This window comes from Manis javanica, chromosome 8 (genome assembly GCF_040802235.1).
Source record: "Manis javanica isolate MJ-LG chromosome 8, MJ_LKY, whole genome shotgun sequence".
NCBI lineage: Eukaryota > Metazoa > Chordata > Mammalia > Pholidota > Manidae > Manis > Manis javanica.
The window spans coordinates 107,640,630-107,660,158 of NC_133163.1; the positions used below are offsets into that span (position 1 = coordinate 107,640,630).

Sequence of the window (19,529 nt, forward strand, 5' to 3'; positions counted from 1 at the left end):
GGGAATATGTTCTGGAGTATGACCCAACTTGTCAAATTAGGTATAAACTAATGATTCTTGAAAGTTGATGAACATAAGTGTCACTAGAAAAGCTTATTAAAATGAGCATTCCTGGACCTGATTTCCAAATGTTCTAACGTAGAAGATCTTGGGTGGTGTCCAGGAATCTTCATTTAAGCAAGTCCTCCCCTACCCCATCACTGTAGGTGAGGTGGTTCCTGAAGAACTACTGGGAAACTATGGTAACTACATTACCCTTTGCTGCAAAAAGATTTCTCTCTATACCAGAATTCAATTCTGGCAACGTTCGGTTGAAGGAGTGGCCCTACTGGCCATAACAGAACGTAACTGAGCTCTTCAGTAGTGCTCTCTAAGCTGAGTATGCTACTCCACTTGAAAAGAATAAAAGGACTCAGCATCAGTTTATCCAAGCAAGCACCTGGGCAATCTTCCAAAAAACCCATGAAATAGAACAGCAAAACAAAACCAATAAAAACATTTATTAGAAGACAAAAATGTTTGTAAAATATTTATGAAAGCCATAAAATAAACAAAAGCAAAGTAAAACTGCCAGAGGAGAGCAGGAATTAGTTTTTGATAGACATATTCTTTGCAAGTGGAAGTTTCAGATTCAACTAATACTTACTGAGTTCTTTCATTGTGCCAAACAATAGGACTGGAACTTTCAAATACAGTATCTCAATTAATCCACAAATCTGTGAGGAGTTATTCATAGCCCCTCTCAATAAATGAAGAAAGAAGAGATCAGAAAGACTAAATACTTTGCCAAAGGTCACACAGCAGGAGAAATGGGATTTGATTCCAGATTGGCTGAACCCAGCCCCTTTGTGTTATGCCATAAATTTCATGAAAAACAAAAAGGAAACGATGACAGCTAATATTTACTGACACTTAACTAAGAGCCAGGTCTTGTCCTAAACACTTTAGATTTGCTACCTCATTTCATCCTCACAATCCATGAATTAGGTACAGTCATCTCTTGTCTGCAGACAGGAAACCTTGGGGCTGGAAAAATAAAATACTAACGTGCTATGAACAAAGCTACCCCACCATTATGGAGGTTTCTAATTATGTCTAGTTTTCTGTTATGGATATGATGGCCTATTTATCCTTCAGTATGAATTGAAAACTGTGTTTGGAATTTCTTATTGAAAAAGTGGTGATGATTTCCTCTAGTTTTTGAGGGAGGCAAAATGTGGTGTGGTGACATCGTGACGAGGTGTTCTCTCAAGCTTTCTTTTCAACAAAGTACTGTGTTTTAATTTAAGAGACTAACTAACAGATTGAAAGAAATGAGCTCAATCCGACTTACATTAAAGCTGTAAACTTCCAAAACTAATGTAAAGTTCTATGAGGAGGTCTTACTGATCGTTAGATTGAGCAGACTAATTATTAACTGTACAGCTCAATTACCACATTTGCTTGTGATAAGTCACTAGTTTTGTAGATGGAAATTAACTTGGCCTGAATGGAAGTGAACAATATTTTCAAGGTTCACCTATGCTGTAGCATTTATCAGTACTTCATTTCTTTTTATGGTTAATATTTCATTGAATGGACATGGATATACCACTTTCTGTTGTCAGTTCATCAAACATTTAGATTGTTTCCACTTTTTGGCAATTAGGAGTAACATTTCTGTACAAGTTTCTGTATGGTGTTAGATTTTGTCATATGCTTTTTCTCTGTCTATGAAGATGATTGTGTGGTTTTGTTCTTTATTTTATCAACACAGAGTATTACATTGATTGATTTTTGTATATTAAATAAACCTTGCATTACTGGGATAAATCCCACTTGGTCATGATGTATAATCATTTTTATCTGCTGCTTGATTCTGTTTGCTAGTAGTTTGTTGAGGATTTCTGTGTCTACATTCATAAAATATATCAGTGTATAGTGTTCATTTGATATCTTTGTCTGCAAGGTCTTTTATACTTTGGCCTCAATTTTTTTGACTGAGAACTCTTTTCAGTGGTTTGAGTTGCAGAATATTACTGTCTAGTTCATCTACTGTCTAGCTGCCTCCCAAACCTTCTCCCTACTTCTTCCCCAGTCTCCACTCTACACCATTAAGACCTTCTGTACTCTTCAGTCTCTAGTGGTTGACTGGTATTCACTCTACCCTTCCACCTCCTACAAGACCTGTACCAAATCTCTCTCTCTCTTGAGGCCTGACAGACCACCCAATCCCCAGAGATCTCTCTCCTCTTGGGATGCTGATGTCATATTACAAACTAACATTTGCTTACTGCTTGCAATTTACAAAACTCGTATTTCATCTAATTCTCAAAATGCTGGAAAAATAAATGTGCTTACCATTATTAAGCCAATTTTGTACAGAATTAAGTGACTTGTTCATAATTGTACAGCTACAAAGTGAAAGATATTAAACCGAAGTTTTTCATGGCATTTTAAAGAAAAGTGTTCCATTCTAGCTCTGAGATTAAGCTTTTATTTCTCAAATTCAGTATTCCCGACTTCACAGAGCTAACAAATCTTTATAATGCATTTTAACTACACATCAGATACTACTTGAGGTAGTGAGGAGAATGCCTAAATTAGATGCCAAAGAGAATGCCAACCCCCAAAATCTGTATGTATGACAAGAAACTGTCATCTACTGAAACCAAAGCTAAAAAAAACAACACTAAACTGATAAACAAATCAGTTCACCCAAGAGATTGAAAATGATTTATTTATGGGACTACAGTTCTTTAAAAATATTCTATACTAAACAAACCAAGGACTTTTCTGAATGCAAATGTCTTTAGGGCTGTATTCTTAACACTTACATTATATCAACTGAAGTAAGTAAATTTGACTATAATATAACCAATCTGAGAAAATGATAAAAGTATAAGGATAAGCGATCTGCCTGAAACCTAGAGAAACAAATCAAAGAACAATGTTAAATTAATCACCAGGTGGCACACAGGCTTCTGCTTCTGGTCATAATAGAGTAACTGGCCCTAGACTTGCCCTCTCACTGTAAACAACTAGAAAAGTGAATGAACTTGCTTCCTTCAAACTGGACATCAGGCAGAATGGGATTGTGATTTCAGAGATAAGAGAAACAAATAAGGGAAGACCTTTCAGCCGAAAGACTTTCTAGATTGCAGAATGGGATGTGGAGACCAAAGTAGAATGTGGTAGTCTCACTGAACTGAATAAAATAGATTAGAGTTTGCAGAGGCTAAGATGGGTAAAATGTGAAGGGTTTACTACCAGAGGAAGAGAATGGGGTTCAGAAATCTGCAAGGGGCTCCCTTGACTCTGGCTGAGTGCTAAACAGGGAATACCTAGGGTGAGACTCCATGAGACAGGTGAAGAACGAAGATCAGGTAATCTGTATGCTGAATAATGCCCGGGGTCTATTCAAGGCTGGAGACATCTGAGTTCAGACCAGCCAGAGCTGAAGGATGGAGCATTCAGAAGAAAGTCCAGAAGGATCTCAACTTAGTAATCTTAGTAAATTTTAGTATCTTTCTAAAAGATAAACTATTCCTAACAAAGCTTAAATTTGTCAAAAGGGTCAAGCTGTTCTACAAGTGACTTAACCCACCTGTCAGAAAAAAAAAATCCCAGCACTCTTTAAAGAAACACAACAAAATCCACATGTTCAATAATGTAATGGTCACAATGTTAACATCCTTTCAAAAATTAACAGACATGAAAAGAGCCATTTATATATGTGCACACACACACACACACATAAAGAAAATAACAGTCAAAGTTTTCCAGATTTGGTTAAAACTATAAACTTATAGATCCAACTATATACTCACATCCAAGAATTTTCAATCAGCCTCATTTAGGAAAAAAACAAAGAAAACTACACAAAAGCACATCATAATCAAATTATTGAAAACCAGTAATAAGAGAATATCTTAAAAGCAATCATAAAAAAATTTTCTACAATAAAACAGAATGACTGCTACCTCATCAGAAACAGTACAAAGCCCCACTACACACTCAATAATAAGAATGACATCTTTAAAGTGTTGAAAGTCAAATAAACAAAACAAAAACTGTCAAATTAGAATTCTGTATTCAGAAAAGACAATCATTAAAATTAAAAATAAAATAAAGATATTTTCAGACAACCAAAAGCTGAATTTGTCACTAACAGACCTACACTTTAAGAAATGTTAAAGGAAGATTTTTACATAGATTGAAAATGCTATCAGAAAGAAATGTGGGGCCTACACCAAAAAAACAAGAGAGTCAGAAATGGCAAGTAAATGTAAAATAATTGTTTTCTCACTTAAAAAAATTTTTGAAAATGGAGTTGTATTTTCAAAACAAAATGAGTAGCAATGTACTGTGGGGGTATATAATACACGTAGTAGTAGTGAATTATAGGACAACAATAGCATAAAGAATGGAATTAGAAATGGAAGAATTTTGTTATACAGTTATATCATATATGAAGTGACAATACTATTTAATGGTAGACTGATTAAGATGCATACTGTAATTAATAAAGCAACAACTTTACAGGTATAGCTAATAATCTAAAATAAAAGATAACATGGAATACTCAAGAAAGGAAAAAGGTAATAAGAAACAAAATCTATATGGGACAAGTAGAAAAGAAAAATCAACATGGGAGACTTAAACCCAGCCATATCAAAAATTAATTAAATATTGAACATCAACCAAAAAAAAAGGACAGAGTCTATATTGTATTATTCCATTTATGAAATTCTAGAATAGGCAAAATAAATACAAAGAATCATAGGTTGCCTGGGGCCAAGGGTTTTAACCAGAATAAGAATGAGAAATCTCTTTAGACTATGAAATATTCTATATCTTGATTTGGGTGATGGTTATATTGGTGTGTACATTTGGTACTTAATGGGTGTGTTTTATTGTATACAAATGATACTTCAATACTTCTTTTAAAAAGTTTTAAAAAAATCTTAAAATGGTAAACAGATTTGAACCCAAGCAGCCTGTAAACAAGGGTTAATGTTCTTACTAATTCACAATGCCTCTTCTTGTCTGGCCTGAGTGCTTAAGTCACCCACTTAATATAATTTTCCAACACATAATATTGTGACTTAAAAAAAAAGGTGCTAAGTTTTTCTTTCCTTGAAAGGAAAAGTTGAAGACCTAAAAATTAATTTATCAAGAAATGCCTAAAAATGTATATGATGACATTGGTGATGAACATTACCAGACAAAGAAGAGATTTATATTGTGTTCCTAGGTGAGAAGTCACTCCTGTAGAGAAAGCACTTACCCTCAATTTTCTGTAGACAGGTAATGTAATGACAATAAAAATTCCAATGAGAGTTTATGGGAGGAAGGCAAGATGCTTAGAAAATTGACTTGAAATTTTATCTGAGAAAATAGGCAAGAATAGTCAAAGGTTTTGAAAAACCAAAAAGGAGGGGAAGACATCTTTTAAAACCTATCAATTAAAGCAATGTGGTACTAATGAAAGGACAAACAAAATTCTGAGTAGTAAAATAGAAACATGTATATATGGAAATATGTTATAGAATGTTAACATTGTATTCGAATGAGTTGCAAAGGGATAGATTATTTAATAAATGGTGTTGAAGTAACTGAATACTCATTCATAAAAAAAATTAATTTAGGCCTCACCTTTCACTATACAATAAAATAAATTCCAACCAGATTAAGGATTTAGACAAAAAGAAACTATAAAGGTATTGAAAGCAAATGTTAAGGACCACTTGCATAATCTTAAAGGAATGTTTTTAAAGATGACAGGAACCCAGAAGTCATTAAGATAAACTGAAAGATATGACTACATACAAATTTAAAACTTGTGTATAGCAAACAACTCTATATTACAAAATTAAAAGCAAAGAACCAACTGGGAATACCTGCAAATTCTACCAGGAAGAGAAGATTAACATACTTAACACATAAAGAGATCTTATACACGAAACCATCACTCCAATATATTCTTGGTTATAAGCAAGTTAAAATATAAACATCCTTTCATTTTGAAATTCCACTTCTGAAACATATTCAACAGAATATGTAGAATATACATTCAACAGAATAGATAGATTAAATTTGTCTTGGCTCATCAAGGATTTTTATTTCAGTAGTCTTTGTAATGTGGATAAAAATCTGAAGTGCATATTAATGAGGATTGATTAAACTATGATATACTGATGCAAGAGTATTCTATTCAGATATTCAGAAGAATAAGTGATCTATAGGTGCTGATATACAAGGTGTTACATCTCATTTTATATACTGATCTCATTTTTATTAAAAAAATTATACAGTGGAGGTTAGAGCAGAGAAATATACGTAAAGTATTTCATTTCAATTAAAAAAATATGTATATTCATTCTCCAGTCTTTGGATATAGGACCAAGGACTTTTAATTATGGGTCAACCTGTCTTTTCTGATTAAACCATACCCCTAAAATATTGCTTAAGATTTCTGGTTTCAATTTCTCTAAAGTGGAATAAGGACTCTAAAACATTTGAAAAGCAAGCCAGGTGCCCACTCTATCTAGATTTATATTTTCTCCAATTTTTTACAGTTATCTTTCCCCCTCCTAGTTGATTGCAGTTTTTCTTAACATCTAGCCCTTAGCAAATCTTTTCAAAGCATTAGACTTAGTTTAAATAGGAACAGTAATTTCCCTTCGCATTTTGGTCTATATGTTTCAGTAAAATTGCAAAATTACTATTAAAAAATACAGCTAGAATAAATGGCTTGTAAACAAATAAGATTAACTTTTGACAAACAAAACTCAATCTCTAATAACGTTCATGCTTATTAATCAATCTCTTATGAAATTTTTTAACTTGAGTCAGTTTAACCGAGCATCATTAACTGTTATCAGCTGATGAAATCAAGTCCAATATGGTAGTCACTAGCCATGGCTATAGAGCACTTGAAAAGTGGTTAATCTGAACTGAGATGTGCTGTCAATGTGAAATACATACCAGATCTTGAGGACTTCATATTGAAAAGAGAATGCAAAATGCCATGGTAAAGACTTTTTATATTGATCAGAAGTTGAAAAAACAATATTTTGCAAACACTGGATTAAATAAAACATATTATTAAAATTAATTTTACTTAAAACATTTTTTAATGTGGCTAATAGCAAGTTTTACATTACAAATGTCATTCTCATTATATTTCAGTTAGGTAGTGCTGTTCTAGATCTGCAAACATCCTTCATTCAATGGTGATATCATCTGTAAAGTTCTACTTGAAACAATGAATCAGACTTTCTTTTTCATCATCTTTGTTACCTGAGTCCAAGACACTTGGAAGTAACATTTTTTTAGAAGTCTCTCTAAGCCTGTGGCTCTAGTTGGTCTATCTGCTGCCTATTTTAGCATGGCCTGTGAGCTTAAAAGAGTTTATGTGTTTTTAAATGGTTGCAAAAATACTCAGAAGATGATTAGTATTTTGTGATGTGTAAAAATTATATGAAATTCGAATTTCAGTACCTATAAAGTAAAGTTTTATGGGCCTGTAGCCACACTCAACTTCTACATTACTTATGGCTACTTCATGCTATAAAGGCATACATAGTTGAGTAGTTGGAACAGAGACTGTTTCCTGCAAAGTCTACAATATTTACTATCTGGCCTTTTACGGGAAAACTGGATGACCCCTGCTCTCTGTCTTCCCTCAGAGTTCCTGGGCATAGTTAGCTGCAAAGTTCATCTACAAGATCTGGAGAAACAATGAGAAGGGAAAACTGTTTCCCTTTTAACCTCTACCAGAGATTAGTTTAGATTTCCAGATTCTTAATTCACTTCTACCATTATTGTTCTTGACTCCAGAATGTGTTTAGAACCCCAGCTTCTGGGACAGACTCTTCTGGGACAGTTTGTTAAGTTTGTTTTTGTTTCTAATATGTGTTCCTTTTATTTCAAAATACAACAGGTTTTTTTTTTTTGTCTGGGACTGGTTTTACACAGATGGCTTGACAAAAATGCCCGAGATCTGCAGCACCAAATGGTCAATGCATGCCGTTACATGCCATTCGCCAGGGCTCCCGCTGTGGGTGCCATCGCTACCCTCTGAGGGCCTGCACAGCCACTGCTCTTTGGGGTCCAGCCTATGGGTAACATTTTCAGTTTTCTTTTAAACCTTCTGTTCATTTGCAGGACTGTTCCTCAACCCATGGTTTCTCAGGTACGTACCTCAGTAGACCCTGTGAATGCAATCTTGTCTATGCCAATGTGAGAAGCTATTGCTGCCCCAGCCGTTGGCCCGTATCCTGGCAAAATATTGATGACTCCTGGTGGAAAGCCAGCCTAACAAAACAGAATTGGAGGAAATGTGGCTTGTGAAAGCTGCTGAAGCGCGTTCAATCAGCTATGCTCCAGTAGGCCCCAACTGTAAGGGGAGCGGGAGCCACCCCTGAAGGCAGTTTCTCTCACCTCCTTGATGAGGGCTCCCATGTAGAGCGCGCTGAGTGGTGTTTGTTCTGCTGGTTTAATGACTACTGTATTGCCACAGCACAGAGCTGGAGCAATCTTCCAGGCAAACATCAGCAGGGGGAAGTTCCACTGAAAGGGAAAAACTCAAGGTTGACAGATGGAAAAATATTCCTCCACTATTTTGCTTTCAAGCTGTGAATTCTCAGATTTCTCAGACTAGTCCTCAACATAAATCTTGTACCACCACAAAGTACATAGATGGGATGTTTGGATTTTTGTAATTATTTCATTAAGACTAGAATAGGACTGACCTTGAAAATCTCTCTTTTTCCCTCTGTTCAGCAAATGACTATATTCCAACTATCCACCAAAAGAAATCTCAGGGTAAAAAGAGAGTCATTGTTTTTTCTTTGTTTTGTTTTGGTTTTTCATTGTTGTTATTTTATGTTTTTAAAGTTAAACTTTGATTCCAGTAAGTTCTTGTATATGAAAACTTTTTCTTCCACTTGTGATTTTTACACCAGGGATTTCAGACTGATTCGAAAGCTCTTCAGTGTCAAAGAAAAGAAAATTAGAAAACAGGAAAGGAAATTCCAGCTGTAAATTATATTTAAGTTAATGTGTGTTTCAAGGTAGCATCTTTTCCTTAAATATACGTATTATCACAAAACATGTGATTACAAAAAAAAGAAAGTGCACCTACTGGTGAGTATCTAAGAGTTTTAGTTTTTCCACTGCAAAATAAGCCAGTGAAGACTCAGCTTAAATATATGTGAGTATCTGAATTCGGGGCCTAAAATGGTTTAAACTGATTTTAAAAGGATATGAAGCTTGTACGGTCATAAGCACAGACATGAACCTCAGTACTATCAGGTGTCATTGATAATTTCATTAAGAAAGAAAACAGAGAGCCTGGTCCCCTGACTGCAGCCCCTGACCACAGCGTGTTTCTGCCTGAAGCATCTCAGCTGCCATCCTTGAAAGATTCTCACTGGTCCTGGCAAGCTTGCAAAAATATACAAGTGTCTTGCCTTCACCAAACACCCAATTTCTTTTCCCCTTAGATGTTTATAAACTTGGGAGTCCACAGTGATGTTTTAATTCCATCTACAGTATATAAATCTTGGAGTGCAGTAATTGAGCTGGAGCTGGCTGACAAGGGCTCTTGTCCTGTCAGTGAAAGCTGCGGCTCTCGAGTCTGGGGAAGAACAAGAGCAGCAGGTCTGAGTTCCAGCAATTAGGGTGACAGACCTCACCTTTGCTCTGATCTGAGAGGGACTTTCCTGGGTGGGGGTGGGAGGGTCGGGGGAGGTCAGGAGCAGAAGATTTTAAACCAAACCTAAATTTCATAATAACCTGGACTTGCAGATTGTTAAAAAAAAAATTAGTACCTCTCAACAATCTTTGGCCCCCCCAAAGCCAAAGATTATCTTGAATTACTCTACCATATTTTGAAAAGAGAAAATTCCTGGTCTATACTGTGAAAGTTTAGTCTGAGCCGCCCCTGAAATCCTTCCCAGAACGATTAGCTAGGACTGTTGGAAGATTCGACGATGTTTTGTATAGTGCCAAGGCTGTGTATGAGAGAAAGAGAAAAAAGACAATGTTTAATGTTCCAATCCAAACACTAAGCACTACATCTATTTCCTTTTACAAGACATACAACAGCCCGGCATGGTTTCAATTATGACTGTGACGTTAATTGTACTGCTGTGTCTTCTGTGGAGTCTTCTATCTAGATTCTTATGAAAAGAAACAGTGGGAAAGAATGGGATTAAAAGACCATATAAAACAATACGCCTGGAAAGATGGTGAGTCACAGTTCTAAAAAATAAACAAGCAAATATAACAAAGCATTAATTTTCCATAAGCACAAGGGACATCCATAACCAAGGGCAGGTTATTAATACACTGGGCTTTGCTTTGCTTATTTTAATCATGAGAATTCCATGACTTGAGAACTCGACTCCTGGTAACAGAGCTGAAACCCTATTAACCTGTTCAAATAAGCATTTGCAGGGAGGCTGTTAAAGATATGTCAACAACATGAGCTCAGTTTTTTTTCCCCTAGTAATGGAAAACACGCATCGCTGAGGTCCATGCTTTATGTATCTTTAAGAGAAGTGGTTCTAATGAAAATAAATATGAGGTGTGAGGAGATACACTCACCGGGATGATCTGTCCACACACTCCAATGGGTTCATGTCTTGTAAAGGTAAAATAGTCTCCATCTGAAAGAAGTGAGCATGGTCACTACCAGAGAGTTCAGCGCAGAAGAAACAAATGCAGAGGGAGACCTTGGGTGGCAGCAAAAAGCAGCAATAAAGTTGAAAAAGCGCCCTACTCCACATGTATGAGAGCTGCTAGAGAACCATCACTTGGCATAGGGTAGCCCCCGAAACGGCTCTGGGACAATCAGAGCGGATGAGAGGACCTCGAAGGCAATATGAAGGGCAAGTTTATGACACTAGAAGTGGACCTCAGGGTGGAGGCAGGGGAAAGAGTTGAGCTGGAATCTGGAAAATACTAATTTTTATATTAAATATTAAAATGACATTTACATGTCAAACAATTATTTGATCTAAAAACTGATTTACCTCAAAATTTTAAACAACTTTCTGAAGTACTGAAAAAAAAAAAACTAAGCAAAATGTTATTGGGTAAATTTAAAATGCCAGGCAATTGAAAAAGGTGAGGAGTAAAAGTAAGACTTATTTCATAACTCAGTCCAGGTGTCAAATGCACGTCTTGGGAGCTGAAGGAACACGGGCATGTCTAGGCCTATTTCAAGAAGGCAAAAATCCACTTTAAAGAAGATCCCATCAATAACCCAAAACTTCCCGTCTTCAAACTGGCCATGGAAATGAGGACCATTTAAATGACTTTGTCTTCCTTATAGAAGCAATCGGCAATTGGAATAATTACCCGGGAAATCAAACCAGATTATTCTTTAACAATGCCAGTATGTTTATCTGAATTATTTTAAATAGTTGATTGAAATAACCAAAGAATGGCTTATTTTGGGCATGCGGCTTTTCATCTCTGACACTGGGCGAGGTCTTTGCCTTTCCCATGATTGCCAACCTTTTGGCCACTTCACTGATAATTTGTTTTCTCTCCCAAAAGCCATCCCCCAGGGAAAGTGAAGACTGTCAGTGAACACTCAAGAAAAGCGTAGCAGGGACGGGGACAAAGGCAGAGATGGGAGCAGAGTGTGGGTTGGGGGAGGAGAAATTTTAACATTGTCTCTCAGCATGCTGGGATCACTAATACTTATCACACAGAATTGTTTTAATTAAATTCAAAATTATACATTTAATAATTAAAGGACTCTCCCTCTTTCCCCACCCTGGACTTCTTCCCAGAATTCATAGCTATCTGCTGCTGGTACATCTTTTCAAAGAACTTTTTTCACACACAAGAATATGTAGCACCTTTTCATCCTCTCTCTTGCTCTTCCTTTTTTTTTTTAATACAAATGGGATCACATTATTCACAGCCTTTTTTATTTTGGTTTTATATACTCTTTTTTTTCATATAAAGCTAACACATTTTTTTTTAAACTGCTGAATGTTTTTCCACTGGCTCAATAAATAATGGTACTACTGTAAACTGTCCTGAGGGACACAGAGATTACTTCCAGTTTAGATTAGTATAAATAATGCTGTACACACTATCATTTTCTATATTTTTTCATACTGTGGAATTTCATGGTCAAAGTGTATGTGCATTTCACATTTTGACAAATATTGCCAAATCACCATTCAGAAAAGTTACACAATTCATAATTCTGACAACATGATATTTTTTTCTTATCATTTAATACTAGGGTTTTTCAAACATTTAATTTCAGTCAACTGACAGTTGGAAAATGCCAATTTCTTCTTGTTTAATGATACATGGGTTGTATATCTTTTCATGTTTACTGGCCATTCCCAATATTTCTCTTCGGGTTTATATCCTTTGCCATTTTTCTATTGGGTTATTCACCTTTTTATTCACTTGAAAAACTATGCATATTAAGGAAATGAGGTCTTTGCTATATGTATATACAAAGTTCTTTCCGAATCTGCTGCTTGTCTCCTAATTTTGCTTTGAGTATATTACTTTAAATAGAAGAAATTAAGAAGTAGGTAGCATTCTGCAACCATAGGAAGGAAATTCTTTTAGAATATATGTGTATTACAACAACAAAATAGCCAAAATGTAGAAATTGTCCATAGGATGACAGTAAGAATTCTGAGTAATACTTAAAAATCAAATTAACTATCTTAGCTTTGTATGTAGAGACAATTTAGGAATTTTCATGGATACCATTCTTTCTGATAGAGCAATTTACAACCCTTCTTCAATTTATAAATCTCCAGAAAGCTTTTGTTTTATCAATGATATCAGTGTGTTTTAATGTCTCACATTGCTTTTTCAGAAGATATAAATGCAATGTCAGACTTTTCTTCCTAGGAAGGGGTCTTATGAGAAGCAATGACACTGACTAATAGGCTGGAGTTTTATTTGCAAGGAGATCTTTCCCAACTAAACTCTGTAATTTGGCTAAGGTGAGGGACTCAGGTGGGTAATCACAAACCACAGAATCAGAGTGGAATGCCAAAATAGAGTGAAATGGACTGAGAAAAAATGGGACTAAGAACTGAACAACAAAAGAGGTGTTTATTTTAGTAGCATACGTGGGAAACTGGGATGGTTCAGATAAAATCCACCGGCACTCACATAAGCACGGCGTGGTCTTTCACAAAGCACCTCCCCCTCTACATTCTAAAGGTTTAAGAATTTAGTTATATCATTTTTTATAATTTTGAAAGTGACTGAAGAAATGAAAGAAGAAAAATGTAGGCAAAGTCTTAAAAATCTGACCTCATAAGGAATAGAATCCAATGTCATAATTGTGTCCCAAGAGAAACTGTGTTATGGGAAATGAAAACTTTCCTGGATAAACTGTTCACAGATTTGACATTTAGCTAATGGCTGGTGCAAAGAAAGGGATTGAAGAATCTTCTATCCCTATAGTTCCTCTAAGTAGTAAATAAAAAAAAACAAAGGGTATTTTGGTGCTTGAACTCTTCCCAAAAGAGAACTGAGTAAAAGAGATTAAAAGGAGCCCTAGACCTTGGGCTCAGTTATATTCTCAGCTGGTCAGTGGAAGATGATTCTGGATACCCCTAGTCTGACCTGGGATGCCTGGCAAACATGAGAGCTATGCCTCCTATATGTACCCTTGGCTAGACTAAGTACTTTGGTTGGTACTTATTAGTGCTTAGTAACACAGGACCTGAAACACAGCAGGTGCTCAAAAAATACCTGTTGAGTGAATGAATGCAAGAAGGAATGAATGAGTGACAGAGATTGATTGAAGGTGATGCCTGGTAGAGGAGGTGAAGAAAGAACTCTTCCCATTACATGGTAGGTTGCCTAGGCTTGCTAAATGGGAAAGAGTGAAAGAAACAATAGCATAATTCTTCCGGCTCTTCCTAGTTCTTTTTCTTTAGTGTCAGAGATATTATGCTGGCAACCCACAGGGTGTGATTCAGTGTAATAAAGCTGTCTTGTATTTTAACACTTTGAAAAATCCTTCATGTTTATTTTTTATGGGTGACCAGACTGAACTGTGCTTTTCATCCCTGCATTCCCTCTAGGAACAATAGTTCAGGATTCACTAATGAAGCATTCACATCGATTTTACAGAACATAACTCACCATGAATAATAAGAATCAATTGTGTATTAATCCAAAAATCTCAGAGGGTTAAGGACTTCACCAAGGGGACTAGCCTCTTCCTCTTCCTGCCCTGATGAATTGTTCTCCCTAAGAACAGGGTCTACAATGGCTTAGGCAGAAAGAGAATTGGATTTGAATCTCACACCTGCCACTTATTAGCCATGTGACTTTGTTCAAGATACTAAACCCTTGCTGACTCATTTTCCTACCTGCCAAGTGGGTACAGTACTTTTTAAAATCCAACCTGTCTCACAGAATCATGTAGACTCTGCATGTGAAAGAACATTTTACACACAAGTGCTATGCAAATATAAAGCACATTTTTTCATTTGTAATTCCAAACATAAAATCGGGGTGTTTCGCAGGAAATGCATTTAATGCAATAATGACCTCATGGTTAAAGATTAGAAGCCTTCTCATATTCCAGATTTCATTGGAAAACGCCAAGAATGCAGAGACAAAATCAAGTTGATGTTAAATTATGGAATTACAAATGACAACACAAACGGAATGACTGAACAAATTTGAGAATAAGAAAGTGAATAATAATGAGCCCTCCTTCCTCTGATCTTCCCTGTGGCCCCCTGGTTTGGTCCAGCTTCATTCACTAAGCAATGAAGTAGGCAAGCAGGTGAGCTGGTTCTCAGTAGCGCACAGGCAAGCCCAAATGCATCTACAATGGAAACATAGTACGAAGCTGCCAAGTTCATGTTTGCCTCCAACCTGAGGCATACTGAGGCACACAGCTCTGACATCCCCAACTCCTAGCCTCCTAGCTCTGCCCACAGACCTGACTCCCTCTAGAGTCTATGTTCTTTGTATCCCTTTAATTGTTCTTTAAGAACAATTAGGGAAACAAAAATTTACTTAGTATTTAAGAGAATTTTTCACTTCCTTCCCTGCACAGGCTGAGCAGCAGTTTATGAGTAAAGGTGGGAGACTACAGTGAAAGCCTTTTCTAAGCCCTATTATTTCTAACCCTTAGGTCAACATCCTCAGGATCTCCAAAGAGCGACAGAAGAAAACAGTGAGACTTATGGACCAATCACCTCTACTGCCGGATAAAGTCACAGTAAAGCTTCAAACATCATCAGATACTCCAATAAATCTGTATCTAATCAGGGTCTTCTCTCCTAAAGCAAAAGAAAACCGAGACATTTTTAGGCCAAACAGATTTATGTGTATAGCTTTCTGTTCACCTCATTTCTAGGATATCTTGTAAATCATTTGAAAGCATAGTGAGATGCCTGAAATGTATTTGTTTTAATAGTGAAAGAACAGATGGGGTGTGGGGCAAAGAAAACCAAGGGCCTTCGATCTTATAAATTTACCTTTCTCTATTAAAATTGAAGCAGCCAACCCAAAAAGTCTCATACGTGTCCTATTTTTAACAAAGGTTTTAATTCTCAGGTATGTTTATATAAAATAGTGACTCTGCCTTACCTAGGCCATTCCCAAGTCCTGCAAGTAATGCTACAGAACATGGTTCTGTCATATCCTTAGAGCCAGGATTGAACTAAGATTCTGACATTTCCTAAAAGCAATCTTCTCCATCCTTCTGAGACTACTGAATAAGGGAAACCTCTGACTGGTAGGGAAGTGTCTACAACTGGAAATCCACTTTCTAAAGACTGACTTTCCACATGTCACCATCACTCATGGAGGTCATTTAAAAATAGTCCTTGAAATTTCAATTCTGTCCCTTCTCCACTCTTGACTTCATCTCTCCTTGCCCCATGTGTAAATGATGCATCACAATAGCCACCTGGTTGGTGCTGGTCTCCGTATCCTCTCCTTGCTACTCAAGACAGAGAGCCAGCATATAGGCATCCCCTGGCAGCTGGTTAGGAATGCAGAATCTCAGGCCCCACCCCAGACCCAGTCAATCAGAAGTGTGTTTGGGGAAGATTCCAGCTGATACATATGTGCATTAAAGTTTGCAAAGCACTGCTCTAAACCATCCCCTTTTCTGGTAAATCAATGCTCCTCAGCCTAGGCAGACCCCAACAAGGCATTCCAAAGTTCTGAGCGTTATGTTCCACTCTACTTACCATGCACATGGAAAGCAGAGAATACAGGTAGAGTACCTGGCAGAGCACTTAACAGGAGCCAGGAGCCAGGAGCCACTCATAAACATGTATTTTCTTTCCTCATCTCTATTCACCACTCCAGACAACCTTATATCTCTTTCACAGTCCCTTTCCTCTCATCGTATCTCTTGCTCCAAGTGTCTAAAATGAATCCTCGAGGGAAGTGATTCACCAGGATCTAACATCAAAATTTTGTCTCTGCCATAAAAAAGAATGGAATCTTGCCATTTGCAATAACATGGATGGACCTAGAGGGTATCATGCTGAGCGAAGTAAGTCAGACAGAAAGACAAACACTGTATGACTTTACTTACATGTGGAATCTAAAAAACAAAACAAACAGATTCATAAACACGGAAAACAAATTGGTGGTTATCAGACGGGACGGGATGGAGGGATGGGTGACATGGGTGAGAGGGATAAAGAGGCACATAATACAATTATAAAATAAGTAAGTCATGGGGATGAAAGTAGAGCATGGAAAATACAATCAATGATATTGTAATATCTTTATATGTTGAAAGACAGCAACTGCACCTGTCATGGTGAGCATTTCATGATGAATTGCTGAATCAGTATGCTGCACACCTAAAATCAATGTAATATTCCATATCAACTATATTTCAACATAAAAAATTCTGGCTCTACAACTTATATGCTGGGTGAATTAGGAAAACTATGAACTTCTCTAGGCCTCAGTTTCCTCCTCTGTCAATGAAGATGTTAATAGTATTGCCTTCCCCATGGGTTGCTGTAAAAGCACTCCATTTAGTATTAGCCATCACTAATAGAGACCTTCTCACCGACAGACTTAGTTTAGACACTTTCTCTCTCCTTTAAAAGGACCACAGCACCTACATGCCAACCTGTACAATGTAGCACCTAATTGTAACTCTTACGTTGAGATCTTTGCTTGGTGTTGTTTAAAAAAAAAAAGGTGTAAGGATGGTTGTTTTAAGATTGTGAAAGTAGTTCATGTCATTATAGGAAGTACAGAAAAAATAGAAAAATAAATAAATCATCCATAATCTCACCACTAAGAGACAACAACTATTAACATTTTAGACTATTTCAGTCCAAGTAAGAACATCTTGTGTTTCAGGAGGGCAAGGACCAAATTTTAATCTTCTTGGGATTTCGCTTACTTCTCTACACTGAACGCCTTTCCACACCCCCACCAGCTAAGAGAGCACAGTGCTAAGCCCTGAGCAGCAGACACACACAAGCCGGATCCTTAGGCTGCCTGGTGTACTGATGTAAGTGGCTTGCCCTGCCCTGATGTGTGGGTTATCTACATATAGAAATAGGGACCTTGTCAGATTTAGTGACATGCTTCTTCGTTCAGTTCAAGCTGCCATACAAATGCTCCTATCTGTATTCTATGTGACTGCTGTTGATGTTTGGTGGTGAAAATGGTTTTTTGTGGAGCCTCATGTTTCCCTTTTCAGTGTACTCAAGATTTCACATACCTACAGGAATGGTCATCCCGTGAATTTTATCAGCCCAGCCTGCATAATACCGAAGGGTTTTGATGACCCCCTGCAGGTCCACATAAAAAGCTTGCAGGAACGGTTTGCCACCATTTAGGGATTCCATGGTCTGTAAGAAAAGAAATGGAGAGAGCTTGCCAGTGAAACACTAAATAATTTCTGGAGCAGAACAAAAAAGGAACAGAGAGAATACAACTGAACATGTATAGTGATGTATATACCTCATCAAGTCTCATTTCCCAAATTAAAAAGATTTTGAGTACCGCCAGTTTAGTGTAGTTTCCAGTAAAAACCACAGTGAATATACATGTGCACATTCTTGTGTCTGTGTGATTCCAGTAACCACTATCCAAGAACATAAACACAACATTTCTTCAACTGATGACAAAGAAATGGTCTACTTGTCAAACTAGCTTCTGTTATATTAGTGATCAGATCTATCTAACGATTTTTTGGAGTCTACAGCAGTAATCTTAATCCATAAAGAGTAGCAGGGACACTGGCTTTTATGTAACTGATGAGAATATAAAATGTTCTCTACAGCTGCCAAGACCCCTGCTGACAAATGGAATATTCATGGTGCACAGCAAGTTTGTTTATTACAACCAAATAAACAAGATCTCCTCTAGGGAAACTTTTTTAACAACTAGAGGGCTGCTTTATGTTAACAACCATTACCTATTAAGAGTGAGTTATCTGGTCCATTTAATAAAAACAGATATTAAGAGTTTAACATTATAAATGTTATTATTTTAATGACATGCTCCTAACATGGTTAATCTGTAACAAAAAGAATTACAAAGGAATACCCTGACATAAGAAAATAGTATTTTGACCTGAGGAATATTGAAGGTGTTACAGGTTTAACAAGTGAAATTAAAGGTATGGTTGTAATTTCATGTCCTTCTCTATAAAGGACATTTTATAATGCATACTGGTATGAAAATTATTTCAGTGCTGACAAAACTAAAACTGAAATATTCTCCATCCAGTGATATGAAAATACTATTATTCAGAGTGCAACTTATCTACTTAGCATGTGTAATAAGATGGAATTCCCTTAAAAAGACCATATTCCTTATTACTGTATACTGGTTTGCTTTTATTAAATGGAGTCAAATTATTCCCCAATACTTTTTAGAACATTTATATGTTCATTAGATAGGCATTACATTCTCCCTGAAGCTAGCATAGAGTCAAGGGCTACACAGCATTGAGTGGAGTCAATAACCAGAATCTGGACCACCGGAACAGTCCCTATGAGCTGTTGTCACCAGCTAAATTCACCTGAGAGTTGCCAGCTCCAGGTTTATTTTCAATTGTGTTTACTTGGATGCAATATTAAGCTCAGTTTTCTGGTCAGGAGCTCCTCTATATTCCAGAGGCTACCTCTTATTAAAATTTAGTCCTCTAATGGTTTGGGAGTATTTGAAAGTAGGAATCTTATTGAGATAGGAAAAGGGACTTGATCACTGTGAGAACATGTCAGAAAAAGGCTACCATTTGAAGTTTGTGTCAATGAAAATATAATTGTAGAAATGACTACACATCATGATCAAGTACATACTGTTAATTTAATGTAAATATTGTATAGATGTAACTCAATTAGGCAGACACTCATCGACCATCAAAGTGCCCCCTATTGACCATCTATGTGCCAGGAACTGTGCTAGGATTACAAAAACATATAAAATGTAATTTTCACTCTCAAAGAAATCATAATCCAGTAAAGAGACCAGCATATAGACCAACATTCCCCACGGTATTCACCAGTGTGTACCAAAGGATT

General features: G+C 36.6%; 1 protein-coding gene across 1 annotated transcript in view; it reads right to left on the reverse strand.

Moving 5' to 3' along the window:
* ALDH1A2 (aldehyde dehydrogenase 1 family member A2) overlaps positions 1–19,529 on the reverse strand; it is a 95,793-nt gene that overhangs the window by 26,876 nt on the left and 49,388 nt on the right. The window contains exons 5-8 of the mRNA XM_037021060.2: positions 17,720–17,849; positions 10,597–10,658; positions 8,428–8,556; positions 8,188–8,301 (exon numbers count right to left, since the gene is read on the reverse strand). Of these exons, the coding sequence (XP_036876955.1) occupies positions 8,188–8,301; positions 8,428–8,556; positions 10,597–10,658; positions 17,720–17,849 (435 nt within the window). The remainder of the gene's footprint in view (positions 1–8,187; positions 8,302–8,427; positions 8,557–10,596; positions 10,659–17,719; positions 17,850–19,529) is intronic.